Source organism: Oryctolagus cuniculus, chromosome 7, assembly GCF_964237555.1.
Source record: "Oryctolagus cuniculus chromosome 7, mOryCun1.1, whole genome shotgun sequence".
NCBI classification, from domain to species: domain Eukaryota; kingdom Metazoa; phylum Chordata; class Mammalia; order Lagomorpha; family Leporidae; genus Oryctolagus; species Oryctolagus cuniculus.
Window position 1 is genome coordinate 57,592,251 of NC_091438.1, and position 16,224 is coordinate 57,608,474.

General features: G+C 55.4%; 1 protein-coding gene across 4 annotated transcripts; it reads right to left on the reverse strand.

Moving 5' to 3' along the window:
* Window positions 1-7,079: 7,079 nt before the first annotated feature.
* TAFA3 (TAFA chemokine like family member 3) lies at window positions 7,080-15,321 on the reverse strand. Of its 4 annotated transcripts, none has more exons than XM_070077856.1 (6): window positions 14,862-15,300; window positions 13,678-13,735; window positions 11,037-11,152; window positions 10,241-10,429; window positions 8,849-8,973; window positions 7,080-7,555 (listed from the first exon to the last, which is right to left on the reverse strand). In XM_070077856.1, the coding sequence occupies exons 3-6, from the start codon at window positions 11,149-11,151 to the stop codon at window positions 7,544-7,546; spliced, it is 441 nt and encodes a 146-aa protein (XP_069933957.1). In that variant the 5' UTR covers window position 11,152; window positions 13,678-13,735; window positions 14,862-15,300; the 3' UTR covers window positions 7,080-7,543. The 4 variants fall into 4 exon arrangements, with proteins under 4 accessions (XP_069933957.1, XP_051712115.1, XP_069933956.1 ...); XM_051856155.2 differs by having other exon boundaries at window positions 10,241-10,390; window positions 14,862-15,277; XM_070077855.1 differs by having other exon boundaries at window positions 7,080-8,973; window positions 14,862-15,321.
* Window positions 15,322-16,224: the final 903 nt, after the last annotated feature.

Consider the following 16,224-nt stretch of genomic DNA (forward strand, 5'->3'; position numbering starts at 1 on the left):
TGGGATTTGGGAGCAGCTCAGCCTGCACCTGCTGTTTTGGCTCCCGGCTTTTCCCTCATTGTGCTGATGCGAATGGTGGGCTCTGATAGCGTCATTAACCAAAGCCCCAGTAAATAGTCGGGTTGGCTTCTGTGTCAAGACAGCCAGCAAAGGGCTGGGGCCGCCCCTGAGGCTGGCACAGTGGTAAGACGCGGTTTGGGATGCCCCTGTCCCATCCCATCACAGGCCCTGGGTTAGAATTGGGCTCTGGCTCCTATTCCAGCTTCCTGCTAATGCACATCCTGGGAGGCAACAAGTGGTGGCTCAAGTTCTTGGGTCTCCGTCACCACATGGGACACCTGGATTGAGTTCCTAGCTCCCTGCTTTGGCCTGGCCCGGGTCTGGCCATTGTGGGCACTTGGGGATTGAACCAGCTGATGGGGAAATTATTGCTGTGTCTCTCGCTAATACATAAAACTGTAATATATATATATATATATATATTTAAAGGACCTCAGCTCAGGGGTTACAAACTCTGAAGAAAGCAGGTGTAAGAGCTGGCTTCCGTGTGCTTCAGACAGATCCCAGGCAGTCGCCCACCTGGTGAACAGGCTCAGTGCTGGCACACCTTCCTCTGTGACTTCGGAAGAAGAGCCAGCTCTGGGGAATGGAGAGAGCCCAGGCAGCACAATACCCTCTTCTTCCTCCCTCCTCTCTCCGCACCCCAAGCAGCCTCCGCTTTTGGTGCCAGGGCTTATTATGATTCCTTTTCTAGATTGCTGTCCAAACTACCGATCCCCATCATAGCCTCACTTCCTGTCTGGCCTTAGAGTCCTGACTCTCTCCCCAGCCCTGAGCCCTCTCTCCATTGTCTGTAAGTTAAAACACAGGGGCTGTGGTGGTGTGCTGCTGCAGGTTAAGAGCAACCTGTGCCGGTGCCACGGCTCACTAGGCTAATCCTCCGCCTAGAGGCGCCGGCACACCGGGTTCTAGTCCCAGTAAGGGCGCCGGATTCTGTCCCGGTTGCCCCTCTTCCAGGCCAGCTCTCTGCTGTGGCCAGGGAGTACAGTGGAGGATGGCCCAAGTGCTTGGGCCCTGCACCCCATGGGAGACCAGGAGAAGCACCTGGCTCCTGCCATCGGATCAGCGCTGTGCGCCGGCTGCAGCGGCGGCCATTGGAGGGTGAACCAACGGCAAAGGAAGACCTTTCTCTCTGTCTCTCTCTCTCTCACTGTCCACTCTGCCTGTCAAAAAAAAAAAAAAAAAAAAAAAAGACCAACCTGTGACAGTAACATCCCATACAGACCCTGGTTCATGTCCCGGCTGCTCCACTTCCAATCTGGCTCTGAGCCTGGGGAAAGTAGAAAGTAGTGTTTGGGCCCCTGCCACCCATGTGGGAGACCCAGATGAAGCTCCAAGCTCCTGGCTTCAGCATGGCCCAGCCCTGGCAGTTGCAGCCATCGGGGGAGTGAACCAGCAGATGGAAGACCTCTCTCTCTCTCTCCCCCTCTCTCTCTCTCTTTCTCTCTCTCTCTCTCTAACTCTGCCTTTCAAATAATAAATATCTTTTTTAAAAGGTAAAACTCCAATAAATATCTTTTTAAAAAGGTAAAACTCCAGTGTACAGCACTTCTGAGAGCTGCTGTGTCCAGCTTTCAGCTTTACCCGTCACCCTCTCTCTTCACATTCCAGCTACTTATTTACTTGAACTTGTTTCCAGCCTTCTTTGTAAATGCTGTTCTCTTAGCCTTTGTTCTCCTTTCCCTTCAAAACACACATACACACACAGAGATGCATACATAGAAGCAGACACACACAAACATACACAGATACACACACACACAGACATACACACACAGAGAAACACACACACACACTTTCCTTCCTCTGCCCTCCCATAACACTGAGGACACACCTGTTTCCTGGCACTTGTTACCTGTCCACCCCCGGCCCCTCCCACCTTCCCTAAGCATTTACTACGAAGTGTTTGGGCTCTTAGCATTCAACTCCCAAGCATATGACCAGAACACAGCCCATGAGTGATAAGAGGCTATGAGTTTCAGGGCTGAGCAGACCTGGACTCAGACCCTGGTTCTTCTGCCCAGTGCCTGTGTGACCTCTGCCAGATAACTTAACCTCTGGGTCTTAGAGTCCTTGCCTGTAACCAAAGAGTAGTGCTAGCTACCTTATGGCATTGTTGTGAGGATTGCATAGAAAAAATGGCTGCCCTTCAGCTCTGACGTTCAACAAGCTATTTCCTGCTCCCAGACCCGCAGCCTGGAGGCAGCTATTGGATGCCCCAAGATCTTTTTTTTTCCTCTGAATATTTGCACCTGTCAACTGGTGTTAATGACGCTTACCTCATAGGCTCTCATGGGGATTAAATGATTCAAGTATGTGTTACATTACAATGACTTGGTTGGTTCAAGCAGAAAATACTTTTCTCCTTTATTGCATGTGGACTCATTTTTGTGTTCTTTAATTTCATCTTGTTTATTTGAGAAACAGGGAAACAGGAGAGAGTGAGAGAGAGTGACCTCATCCACTGGCTCACTCCCCAGATGCCCACAACAGTCCCAGGCTTGGGCCAGACTTTGGCAGGGACCCAACTACTTGCGCCATCGCCAACTGCCTCCCAGGGTGCACTTTAGCAAGGGACTGGAATTTGGAGCAGAACTAGGACTTGAACCAGGCACTCCAATATGGCACGTGGGCGTCCTGAGCCAGCATCTGAACCATTAGGCCAAATGCCCACCTCTTGGTTTTGATGGAAATCTCAGGGAGCATCAGCATGATTTTCTGGTTGTTTTGGGTAATAAAGGGGCCTGATCACTGTCATGAATGGAAAGAAGGAAGAAAACAACTTGTTAATATTTACGGTAACACGTTCATACTGATGTGATGTGATTTTAACTTTATTCTCTACCTTTCAGTCCTTGCTTGTGGGGCATGGAGATACTCAAATCCTCAGACACACAGAAACTCCAGCAGCATGCACGCACACTTATGTCTTGATACATGGGTGCACGCATGGTTACTTCTGTTAAGTTTGAAAGCAGAAGTTATATGAACTTGGAAAATATGAACTGAGCTGCTCTGGGTATGACAACACCTTAGGAAACAGGCGTCTCCTCCAAGTCTTTCCCTCGGCCTCCCTCGGGCTTGGTGCCTTCATTTCTTGGGTTGTTAAACAGCACAGGTGGCACTGGGAGGGATTAAAGGGGACACACATTGCCTAAAGCAGAGAAATCCCCCAATGCAGGAATACAGTGCAGGGTCAGCACTTTCCAGATTGCTAGGGTATGTTGAGAAAAGCTCAGTAGAAGCACTGTGGAAGGGGGTGGCAAAATGTTTTTTGTTTTGTTTTGTTTTTAAGATTTATTTATTTGAAATGCAGAGTTAGAGAGGGAAAGACAGATCTTCGATCTGCTGGTTAAATTCCCCAAATTGCCATAATGGCTGGGGCTGAGCCAGGCCAAAGCCAGGAGCCTGGAACTCCATCCAGGTTTCCCACATGGGTGGCAGGGCCCAAGTACTTGGACCATCCTCTGCTGCCTTCCCAGGTGCATTAGCAAGGAGCTGGATGAAAAGTGCAGCAGCCAGTGGTGTAGCAGGTAAAGCCGCCGCCTGCAGTGCTGGCATCCCATATGGGCGCCTGTTTGAGTCCTGCCTGCTCCACTTCCAATCCAGCTCTCTGCTATGGCCTGGGAAAGCAGTAGAAGATGGCCCAAGTTCTTTGGCCCCTGCACCAATGTGGGAGACCCGGAAGAAGCTCCTGATTCTTGGCTTATGATGGGCAAAACTTCAGCTGTTGCAGCCATTTGGGGAGTGAACTAGCAGATGGAAGACCTCTCTCTCTGTCTCTACCTCTCTGTAACCATCTTTCAAATAAATAAATACATTTTTAAAAAACATTCATTTTTGTTATTTATTTGAAAGACAGAGAAAGAGAGAATCTCTTATCTGCTAGTTCACCCCCCAAATGCCTGCAACAGCCAGGGGGCTGGGGCCAGGCCAAAGCCAGGAGCTGGAACCAAGAACTCAATCCAGGTTTTCCATGGGGGTGGCAGGGACCCAACTAGGGAGTCATCACCTGCTGCCTCCCAGGGTGTGCAGTAGCAGGAGGCTGGAATCTGGACCAGAGCTGGGACTTGAACCCAGGTTCTCTGACGTGGGATACAGGCGTCCCAGGAGACGCCTTGATCACTATGCCAAACAGCTACCCTGCCAAAATTTTTAAATAAAAGTTTAGGGTAAGTATTTCAGGCTTTACAGGCCATATAGTCTCTTTACTTAACTCCACTGTCATAGCACAACAGTCACAGTATACTAAATAAACAAATGCAGTTTTGTTCCAATAAAACTTTATTGAAAATTAAAAAGGTGGAGGGCCACATTGGGCCTTGGACTCTCAGTGTGCAGACCCCTGCAGCAGGGTCTAAGGATCCCAGATGCTGCACGGATCTTCCAAAGGTGAGTGTGGGCTCAGCCCTGTCTCCGCCAGGAAGGAACACAGTCGTGCTGGGTGTGGCACCAGTAGTTCTAATTCTTTGTGCTGTGCTTTGGTGTTTCAAATGAATGATCACAATCCCCACCTTCCCTCCTCCCATGAACGTATCCCATTTTTTGTCCTGTCTGCCACTGGCAGGGTTGGGTGCTTCTATGCAGGATGCTTTCCCACTTGTCCTTGTCCAAGTGCTGGCTTCTTTTCAAACTCTCCATCTGAACCAGGGTAAGATGTGACGGGCAGTAGTGGTTGCCGGACTGGGCATGCCACCAGCTTGCTGTGTGACTTTGGGCGAGTCACCTAACCTCTCTGAGCCTCACTAGCCTCATCCACCAAATGAGAGATACTGAGAGGTAACTGGTCTCTAAAATCCTTTCTAACTGTAAGCTTATGATTTTAGGAAGCTGCGGCCTCGACTCTGGGCAGCTGTCTTGGGCCATTAATTAGGATGTCACTCACAGACCCTAATGAAACTGCCAGGAGGCCAATAGCAATTAGCAAATTAGCCACATGATCTCCTGCAGCTGGCAACCTTCCCGAGGCCTTCGCAGCTGAGGGGGTGGGGGGTGGCAGCTCACTTCCGGAAATCTTGCAATTCCACCCCACTAAGGGGACAAACAGCCCCAGGGAAAGTCATTCCTACTTCCAAAGATACGTGGTGAGAAGCTCCAGGAAACCACTGGCGGGAGGTGGGACACCCTCCCTTCCCCATCAGACCCTCCTGGGTGGGGCTCCCGCTGTCACAGAAAGGACCACCCAACACACACACACACGTGGTTCACGGGGAAAGCAAGGTGTGAGGAGTTAGAAAACAATGAGTCAGCCAATCCAGAATGTGCCAAGGGAAAGCAGGGGGGAGGGAGGCCAGAGAAGGTCGGGGAGCTCGACCTTGGCTGAGGCCTGGTGGCGGTGCAGGGTGGCACAGGGCAGCCCAAGCGTAGCATCATCCCGTCTCTCAGGCTTGCTTCCCAGCCCAGCAGCCAGAGGATGCAGTGGACGAGCAGGGGCTGGAGCCCCCTCCCCTCCTCCTGGGTGGAGCCTCGGCGGGGAGGGGGGGGACAGAGGCCGCAGAGAAGTCTGCAGCTGGCCTCCAGGCGGGCGGGCGCTTACTGACTTGGCCAAAGCTGTCTCATTTGTAGCCTAAATAATTTACTCCTCGACCTCTCAAGGAGCATTAGAAGAAAAACAAAACCCGACCCGGGCCTCATGCTCAGGTTCCCACTGTGCAGGGAGCAGGCCAGGAGGCTGGGAGGCAGTGCCAAGCTGTGCAGGTGGCCTGCTCTCCAAGGGCCCCGAGAACCTTCTGAAAAGGCCCAGGGGCTGCTCGTGTGCAGTCCCAGAGCCAAGAATGGTTTTCCCATTAAAACCGGACAGACACGAATGGCAAAGGCAGCGAAGGATCTGCCACAGAGACTGCATGTGGTCTGTAAAGCTGGAAATATTCACTCTCGGGCCCTTTCCAGGTCAAGGTCACCAAACCCTTACTCCAGCCCCAGCCCGGAAGGAGGCAGTGAAATCCTGTGCCCAGCTACCTGACTGCCCTGCCTCGGGAGCCCAGTGACAGTCCACTGAGAGGCTGGCATCACTGTTCACCCCACTACCAACACCAAAACCAAACCGAACCAAGAACATAAACCGCAGTGGGATGAGCAGGGAGGGAGGGAGGAACCTTCACCTGACTCGCCTTCTCCAAGGGCCAGAACTCAGCCTCCTCCGGGCTGGTCTCCACTGCCACCCCTCTCCCCAGGGCCCAGGTGACCCCACCCAGGAGTTGGCAGGCTGCTACAACTCTTACTGGTGAGACTCCCAAGTAGTCCAGGCCGCTGAGCCCCCGTGTCACCTCCAGCCTGTCTGCTGGCCCTCAGCCCTGCACAGAAGCAGCTCCAGCCTGCCCCCTCCCACCCGCCCGGCAGCGGCCTTTAAGGGAGAAGACACCATCCAGACTCCCCTGCAGCCAGAGTCGCCGGGCGCTCCGCTTGAAGACTCCAGAGGAAGTGCGTCAGGGCCGGCCACGGGGACGCCAGCTCTGAGAGCCCAGGCTGTGGCCGGGCTGCATGACCTTGGGGCCATCATGGGGTGTGTTTGGAATCTTAGGGGCTGAGGGCAAACTGGACACCCAGGGGCCCCAGGCTGTGGTGTGTGAGGCTTCTGGCTTATTGCAGACAGGATGACAGTGACCTTGCTCAAAGTTCCTGCTCCAGCATCACCGAGGAAAATGCTGCTATTGTCTTTAGTTCGCCCCAGGGTCTGGTGCTTGAGAAAAAATTAACCTGGGAAGGCCCTGGTCGGAATCCCAGCATCAGGGCCAGTAGAGGGTGAGCAGTCTCGCGGGCCTGGGGACCCAGGCTGAGACCTCAGTCCAGTTACCCCACCTCCCTGGGGACTGTTTCCTCATCGGCTCAAACAAGCAAGCAAACAAAACCCTGAGGGGCCTGGAAGGGGGCGATTGTAAGACCCATTCATCCCATACCCAGTGAATGGCCCCAACCATGCCACGTTTCTGCAGAAGCTTTGTGCAAAAGTTGCTTCACTCCATCTTCCCTTTCCTTCCCCCAGTCAACGCAATCCCATCCAAACGAGACACCGCTGGTCTGGCATAAGGCAGCAGTGTTTTCCTTCAACGGGTTAGCAGCTTGCTAGGGCTGCAGGACTGATGTGAAGCTGCGAACGGGACCTCCCGTCACCAGGGGGTGACTGAACAGCCATGGGAGTCTCATCCCCAAGCTTCCACCAGGCCCACAGTATGTAGCCCAGAAGCCGCAATCTGGTACCGTATGCTTTAATCTAAGTTATCTAAATTGTCATCAGCTAAATTGCCCAACTGCACTAGCGATTCTTGGACAGCAGGAATTACGTCATGACCTTCTTCTGTGTCCCAGGGGAGCTCAACACCAGGTGTGTGGCTGGAGTCACCCATATGTGCTGGGCAGCTTCACTGTGATGTCCCTGGAAAGACCAACCCGTTGCACAGGGGGTGTGGGGTGCGCCCACGTCTGCTGGCCGACCACTGAATGCGACTGTGGCTCCGCCAAGTCTGTCTTGCCCAGGCTGTGACCCCTATCGGGTGACCTGCAGAGAAGTGACAGGCAAAGTTAGCGAAGGCCATGCCCATCCCATCCCTGCAATCCAGAGATTTCCCCAGGATACGGAGGCCGCTCAGAGGATGGGGCCGCCAGTGTGGTTCCCTGGAGCAGTCCAGATGGGGAAAGTGCGGCCTGGTGGCCTGCGCACCGCTGCCTCAGGCAAGTCTCACCACTGCTTGCACCACAGGAGCTCCCCAAGTCGCAAGCACGCGACCAGCCGTCCAGGCGATAAAGCCAAACCTGTAACATGGTGGCCGATGTCCCAAGCTTGGCGGCAGCGCCTCCTCGCTTCTTCATGTACTCAGCACAGCTGGCTCTGATGGGACAGGGACTCCACACCCAGCAGAGCGTTTTGTGTGGGAGCTACTTTCCTCCTGTCCTCTCCAAAAAACGATTACCCTTCAGAGCCCCCTGGAAGCTGCCCCTCCTCCCTGCCCCCATGTTAAAAGTCTGTCTGCCGGTTTGCTGGGGGAGGGAGAGCAGGAGGCGGGGCCCTGGCTCCCCCGCCGTGTCACTCATCTGGTAGACCCTGACACACGTGGCATTGCTGGTGGGCAATTACCCTTGTGCCGTGGGGCGGGCAGCAAGGCAAGGAAGTAGGAACCCTCTGGGGGGCTGTCACAGGAAGGCAAGTATGAACTGCAGGGAGGTAACTGTCACCACCGTGGGCTGGGCGTGGGGGACAGCATGTGGCAGAGGCAGCCACGGTGGCTGCTGTACCTGGAATTCAGTGCAAGCACATTCCTCCCTCCCTGAGTTATCTACATCACCTCAATTCTAAACTTGAGCGGACGTTTTCTGGAGGCAAGCCACCATGGGTAGGGAGCGCCCGGCCCATGGGCTATATGAGGCCCACGAAATCATTTCGGATCTGACCCTGCCAAGGCAACCGCAGGCGGGACTTGAAATCCAATGAATCCACAGTAAGCTCATTTTTAAGTCGATCATTGTATAAGGCCCTGTGATTGATGCCATAAATTTTCTAACAGTCCTGGGCAGAAAAAAGGTTCCCCACCTTTGCAGGCAAAGAGAGGGAAAACAAACCAAAACAAAATAAAACAAAACAAAGCTATGGAACATAAAGAATTTGCCAAAAAGCACACACCGGATTTCAAATCCAGAGCCCATAACCGCAGTCCCCAGAGTCAGGACAGATCCGGAGGGCTGCCTGGAAGTGCCTGCTCCTGGTCCACATCTCACACCAGGGCTCCTGGGACCCCTTCTCTGCACCACGGTAAAGGGCAAGGGGAGCAGTGGATGCAGTGTCCGCCCGGGATACCTTGGTGGTTTTCACTTTGTGTCCACTGCTGCAGCTCCACCCCGACAGGTCCGGGAGCACCTTACACTCCTCTCCCGGCAGGCAGGGCTCCATCTGACACCACCACCTCTGCAGGACGATGGAGGCTGTGGGAGCAGGAGGCAGGAGCATGGCTCTAAACTGTTCTGAGCACAGTGTCCAGCCCAGAGGGGGTCACTGGGTGAGCTGCATCTTCCTACGCACCCCTGCCTTTGGGTCCCGCATCTCCTGTCTTCTTCCTCCTCCTCCAGGCTGCCCAGAGAAGCAGTATGGTGCTCAGGCTCAGGCCTGGGGACACCACCCTGTCAATTTTTAATCCCACAAATCCCTGCATCTAACCAAAGACAGCCAAGGGTGAGGGCAGGTGAGGCTGGCTGTTTCTAAGGAAACCATGCATTAGCATACAGCACGATCTTCAACGCACTCACTTGATGTGGTTAGCGAGTATAGGAGCTGTTCGCAGGGGCCCAGGGACTGACAGTGCACACACCGGTGTGCGTGACTATCTTGGGCATGCTTCCAAGGGTGTGAACATGCGTGGGCAGGGAAGTGAGATGTGGGTAAGTGTGAAGGAGCCATGTGTCAGGGAGAGGAGAGGGAGGGCAAGGCAGACAACGAGAGGAGGGCACATGAAAGAGGCCAGGAAGGGGCCAGTGCTATGGTGTAGCGGGTAAAGCTGCTGCCTGGAGTGCTGGCATCCCATATGGGCACCAGTTCAATTCCTGGCTGCTCTACTTCCAATCCAGCTCTCAGTTAATGGCCTGGGAAAGCAGTGGAAGATGGCCCAAGTGCTTGGGCCCCTGTACCCATGTGGAAGACCTGAAAGAAGCTCCTGGCTTCAGGTCGGTCTAACTCTGGCCACTGCAGCCATTTGGGGAGGGAACCAGCAGATGGAAGACCTCTCTTGGTCTCTGCCTCTGCCTCTATGAAACTCTGCCTTTCGAATAAATAAGTAAATTTTAAAAGAAAAAAAAGGGGGAGGCCAGGAAAGGAGCTCTGGGTCTGCCCAGGCTTCTCCCGGCTAGGACAGCAGAGAGGGGTAACAGTCTCAGCAGAGGCACCTCTCTGGAGGAGGCGTGGGAGGCAGGCCAGGTGGGAGGGTGAGTGAGCATCTGCGTAGGCGCCAGGCACTGGGGGTGGGGAGGCTGCAGGGAGGGTGCATAACATGAGCTGTCCTTATCTGTGACCCTGGAATGGTCACTGCTGCCCTCCTCTCCCCCCTCCCCCGCCAAGGGTGCCCCATTACTTGCGACTGTGATCCGGAAAGCCCTGAGAGGGGTATGAAATTGGATCCCCAGCAGATGGCGAGGCCCGACCAGACCTCCTTATCTCTGTGCTGGGGCCTCCCTGCTTGCGTCCAGGGCCCTCACTCACCGTCCACGCAGGAGGGCTTGGCCCGGGTGGTGCCGGCCACCTGGCCCGAAAGGCAGGAGCATTTGACGGTCTGGGAGCGCTCCTCAATGCGGTTCTGGTTGCAGCAGCGATGAGCGGCGATCACCTCGCAGGTTCCCTGCTTCACCAGGACTGCAGGGGCCAGCACCTGCAGATCAGGGGCCAGGCTCCCTGCCCCCGCCCACCCTGGTCACACTGGGGCCCTTCCTCCCTCCTTGGGGAAGGCATCTCAAAGATTCCCAACAGCAGGGGAGGAGGACATGGGGGGATGAAATCTTCCTGCCCTGGCATGGAGTTCTTCCTGCCCTCGCTGCTCCCCCAGTGAGGCCCTGCTCATCCCCCATGGGCAACCTCTGGCCCCTGGCAGAAGGAAGTGGGAGTTCCCCACCAGCCCCCGCCTCCCCGCTTTCTCGGGGTGAGGGCAAGGGCCCCAGGGCTTACAATGCGTGGGGAGGATCATCCGCTTACACAGGCTTAGCCCTCCCAGAAGGAGGACCACAGAATTAGGCCGGGGTGGGGGCACAGGCTAGACTTAAGCCCCGCCTTGAGCGCTTGCCTCTCCCCCTGCAGGGCTAGGTGAGCAGCGAGTCTGCCCAGGCCTCCTCCAGGCTAGGACGGCACAGAGGGGCAGAGATTCCTGGCAGCGCAACAGGGGAGGAGCCAGAAACCCTGGAATCTGCCTGAGAAATGTGCCTGCTACAGAACGGGGTGGGCCAGCGACTGGCTCTCCAGACATCTTGTGAAGTTCCCGCCCCAGGTCCTTCTACCTCCTCCAAACCTGCAGTAGTTGGAGGCTCTAAGGAAGCCAAGGCCGGCCGAGTCCACAGCCAGGCCAGGCACAGTGCCAGCAGCCAGCTGCCCAGGCTCCAGTTCCGCAGGGCCCTCTCGCTCATCCTGGGGAGAGAAGCACACGCTGGGCTCAGCTGCGGGCAGAGCGCCCTCTGGCCCAGCCTGAGCAGTCCTCTGTGCCGTGCACCGGGGTGGGGGGGTGGGGGGCACACACCTTCTCCCCAGGCAGCACAGAGTCACTGCAGGAAGAGGGGACGCCTGTGGGAGAGACATTCCAGGAGTCTAGATTTGGTCCCATGGAGGGTTGTGACAGGAGCAGAACAAAAAGGTGACTCCCACTCTTGGACCCCAGCACTTCATGTCCATGCTCTTGAATCCTTCACAACTTCTGACAGAACAAGGTTACTACTGTCTATCTTACACATGGGCGAATTGAGGCCTGGACACGTCCTAAACAACCATCCGTGAGGACCGTACACCCACGGTCCCCGCCCGAAAGCTGGAAAAGCGCAAGGGGAAATGCGCATGCGCTGATGCACGCGGTGATCGCCAAAGATAATCCACAGTGAAGGGGAAGAACCAGACGGTAGGACGGTGTGCAGAAAATGGGTAAAAAGAGAGCGATTATCCGAGTTGCTCAAATATGCATAGACTAGCTCTGGAGAACGAACACAAACCCTAATAATATTATTTGGCACTAGGAAGGGAAACCGATTGGCTGGGAGATGGAGGTAGAAGGAAAGTTTATTTTTCTTCTGATTTCTTTACTTTAAAAATTATATATATACATATATATATATATATATATATATATGTGGGAAGGCACTGTGGTGCACTAAGTTAAGTTGCCACTTACAATGTCAGCATCCTGTACCAAGTGGGACCAGTAGCTGGTTCATGTCCCTGCTACTCTGCTTCCAATCCAGCTTCCTGCTGATGTGCCTAGGAAGGCAGCAGATGACAGCCCAAGAACCGGGGCCCCTGCCACCTGGGCGGGAAACCAGGACAGAGTTCACGGTTCTGTCTCTCTGTTCTGTTCTCTGTCTCTGTGTCTCTTCCTCGCCCTGCTTTTCAAATAAATGAATGAATAAAAATATTTTTTAAAATTAATTGTATTACATTTTATTCACTTGAGAGACAGACACACAGTGAGAGAGTCCCCATCTGCTGGTGCACTCCCCAAATGCTCACAGCCCTGGCTGAAGCCAGGAGCCAGGAACTCAATTTAGCTCTCTCACACAGGCAGCAAGGACCCAATGACTTCAGCCATCACCTCTGCCTCCCAGGGTTTGCACTGGCAGGAATCTGGAGTCAGAAGCCAGAGCCAAGAATCCGCGTACTCTGATCTCTTAGGCCAAAGCTCTGTTCTTTTATCTTTAAAATGTTTTTTCTTTAAACATTTCTTTCTTTATATGTTTATTCATTTGAAAGGCAAAGAGGCAGATACAGACAGACACAGATCTCCAACTGCTGGTTTACTCCCCAATTGCCTGTAAGAGTTGGGTCTGGTCCAGGTTGAAACCAGGAGCCAGGACCTCAACTTGGGTCTCCCACATGGTGGCAGGGACTCAACTACTTGAGTTGTCACCACTGCTTCCCAGGTCTGCGCGTAGGAAGCCGAAGTTGGGAGCTGGAGCCAGGAACTAAACCAGGCACTCTGATGTGGGATGTGGGGCATCTTACCTGCTAGGCTAAATGCCCACTCCCATTGTTGTTTTGTTTGTTTTTGGTCTCACCTCACCTTCTTTGCCCAGGCTTCAGCTGGGTTCTTTCCCTTTTTAAGATTTATTTGCGTATTTGACAGGCAGAGTTACAGAGTGAGAAAGACAGAGAGAAAGTGGCCTTCCATCTACTAGTTCACTCCCTCAATGGCTGCAATGGTCCAGGGCTGGGCCAGGCCAATGCCAGGAGCCTAGAACTCCTTCTGGGTCTCCCACATGGGTGGCAGGAGCCCAAGCACTTGGGCCATCTTCCACTGTCTTCCTAGGTGCATTTGCAGGAGGCTGGATCAGAAGCAGAGCAACCAGCACTGGAACCAGTGCTCCGGTGGGATGCTGGTGTCCTGGGCAGCAGCTTAATCTACTGTGCCACAACTACAATGCTGCCCCATTGTTATTATCATTATTACTATAGCTACCATTTGAATTCTAAATCATGGGAATATGGTAGTGATTCTATTCAAACAAAAATTTAAGAAGGGCAAAATGACACTGAGGTTAACAGAGGTGAAATGACTCACCCCAGGAGAGGAGACAGCACGTGGGTGCGAGGGCCCACAGCCTAGAAGCCGGCCCCATGCCCACTGCACCTCTGGCTTCCCTTCTCCTCCAACCTTGATCTCCAACGGTGGGCCAGAGACGGATGGACTCCCGAAGGAGCAGGGACACAGAGTCACGGGGAGCTGCCCAGCCACAGACGGAGACAGGAGAGGCCCCAGGGGGCAGCAGGGCCCCCAGCTCGGAGCAAGGCCTGGCCACTACCTCTGCTGCTCTGTGAGCCCCTCAGGTGCCAGCACAGGTCCGGGAACACCAAGGTCCGAACCCACCGCCAAGGCCCAGCTGCTCCCCAGGGCGGGAAGCTCGGCCTCTGCCCATACCCCACGTCCCTTATTCAACTGTCCCCTCGCTCACCTCCTTTGGGATCGCCCCGCTTCTGTCTGTTCATCTACTGGCGTCAGACTGCCTCCACCTGGACAAGTGGGAAAGATTCTTAAGGGATTGCAAGAGACACAGAGAGTCCTGGCCTCTGCAGAGGGTGTGGAGCCTGGCACAGGGCAAGGGGTGGGCTGGGCACTAAAGCACTGCCCAGTTCCAAGGCTGTTCCTGCGTGCCAGAGTCTCTCCCTCTGCTCCAGGGGCCCTCACAGACTGGGGGAACACCGGTGGTGGTAAGCCAGAGTACAGCGGCTGGGGATGGTCTCTGTCCCAGGGTGGAGCAGGGGCAATGACAGGGAGGGGTCAGTGCTGTCATGTCTCCGGCCCTGGGAAAGAGCCAAGGGTCCGGAAGGGGTCCTGAGCAGATTCCTCCAAGAGGCACCTGGGAAAAATGCCTGAGGCTCCACGTTCTGCCCCACGGCACCTGCCCCCGTGCTCCCACACAGCTGGCTCAACTCTGCCACCCTCACCCCACTCCCACCCCAGAGGGCTTGGATGGGGTGCTCCAGGTCACGGAGCTTCCGAGGCCACAGCGCCAGCTGCTTCTCTTCCCGCCCCCAAGGGAGGTGGGGCCCCAGACAGAACCCTGTGTGGCAGCTCCCCGGGGTGACAGCCAGAGGCAACCGTGGGGACAGATGGAAGAAGTGGCTCAGTACTGGGGATCGGTGTGCCCAGGGGGCAGAGCCTCCTCCCCCTTCCGCCCACCTCTTTTCTGGGCGGGCATCTCCTCTCACTGCCCCATCAGGATCCCTCTCATTTGCCCACCAGAAACCCAGCTTGTGTTCTCCCAGGTGATACTATTTCTCTCTGCCAACACCCCCCAACTGAATTTACCCAACTCTCCTAGGAACCCCGGGGGCCCAGAAGCTTTGGGGCTGGGTGGGGTGGGGTGAGGGAGACACACTGGTCCTAGATCTCAGGCACTCTATTCCTTCCCTCGGAGGCAGCTGAAGAACTTGTTTTTCTAGGATTTCTTGGTGCCCACGCTCCTGCCTCAGTTTCCCATGCAGGCTGTGGTGAGGCTGAGTTGTCAGCTCATATACCTGAGCAAAGAGTTGGAAATACAAGCCTATTCCATCCTTCTCTGCCCTCTCCCGCCCCCGACCTCTACAGCCCCCTACCCAGCCCTCCAAATCTTCAGCCCCCATAAGGTGGACCTACCTGCCCCACAGCAGTGCCCACTGGTCCGACCTGCTGGCCCCACGTTCTGTTCTCTCTGCTCCTGAGCCTGGGACCAGGACTCCGACCGCCCGGCTCCAAGAGGGAGCAGCCGGCCCGAGCGCTGTCCAGCCCGGAGCCCCGTCCCTTCAAAACCTAGTAGCTGCGCCCCAGACGGCAGGGCTCTGGCGCCACCAGCGTGGCGCGCGGGGCTCAGGGCACAGGGGAGCTCCGGGCCGGCCCCGCCAGCTCTGCGGAGCTCAGCCCGATCCTCTGCGAAGCCCCGGCTGGCCGGCCCGGGAGCGCGCAGCTGCCGAGGCGGCCTCTACCGCCACCACTCTCTCGCCCGGGGCCGCCCCTGCTCTGCCCCGGCGCTCGGCTGGATGGCGAGCATGGCCCGGCGCAGCGGCCCCTGGCGGCCAAGGGCAGGAGGAGGGGCGCGAGGACCTCCAGCTCCCGCAGGATCCAGCTGCATGGACAGTTCCCTAGTGCAGTCCCCACCCCCCGCGACTTGAGGAGGTCCCTTGAATCTCTGCAGGTGTCGTGGCCCGGTTTGAGAAACGCAGGGGCCGCGGGAGGAGCTGAGGCTGGGGGTGGGGAGTGAAGAGTGGCCAGATCTTTGGGGTTTCTGCGTTTTGAGGCTCCTGTAAGTAACTGCACGGCGCAGTGCAGTAGCCACTAGCTCACGTTGTTAACTTTAATTACATAACACTTGAAAGTCAGTTCCTCATCAGCAGGCACTCTGCTTCGGTTCTCAGTGGCCACCCGAAGCTCAGGACTGCTGCCCCGGGGCAGAGCAGCTACGGACATGGCTATCAGTGCACAAAGTCCTGTCAACAACACTTCCAGGCTGGTCTCTCAGGAGGGTATAGCAAGTATCTCAGTCCCAGCTGTGGGGCTGTGATCAGAGTGTGGGGTTTAGGCAAGGCGGGAACACTGGCAGAGAATCTGAAGCTGTTTACTGCTTGGGCTTGTTTTTCAGAGGATGTTCCAGAACAGGGAATTTTGCAACACTGCGCTCAGAAGGGGCCAGACCAGCACACACGCGAGGAAAGCTGCTGGGAACCACACCGGGCTGGTTTAGAGCATGCAGTGTATGAACTTGTGTAGGAATGGAGCGAGAAGGGCCCACCCACTTCCCAGCCCCACAGCCTGGACACGCCCATAGCCTTCATTGTAGATGACAAACCGCTTTGCAGGGACCCAGCTTCTGTAGGGGCCCCTGTATTCCCATGGTCTCCAATGCTTGTCACAGTAGATAAAGCTTCCCTTTGGACATTCCCTCTTGAGGCTAGTTTTTCTGTGACAAGGGGTCGGACACCTTGTGTCTGCTAAGAGTACCCTCAGGGCCTGGGAGGTGTAGGGG

Coding starts and splice junctions, on each gene's coding strand:
- TAFA3 (XM_070077855.1), bottom strand. CDS start 11,151: ATGAGCGAGAGGGCCCTGCGGAACTGGAGCCTGGGCAGCTGGCTGCTG. Junction 10,430..11,036: donor AGAGCCTCCAACTACTGCAG/GTTTGGAGGAGG, acceptor GGGCGGGGGCAG/GGAGCCTGGCCCCTGATCTG. Junction 8,974..10,240: donor CAAGCCCTCCTGCGTGGACG/GTGAGTGAGGGC, acceptor CTGCTCCCACAG/CCTCCATCGTCCTGCAGAGG.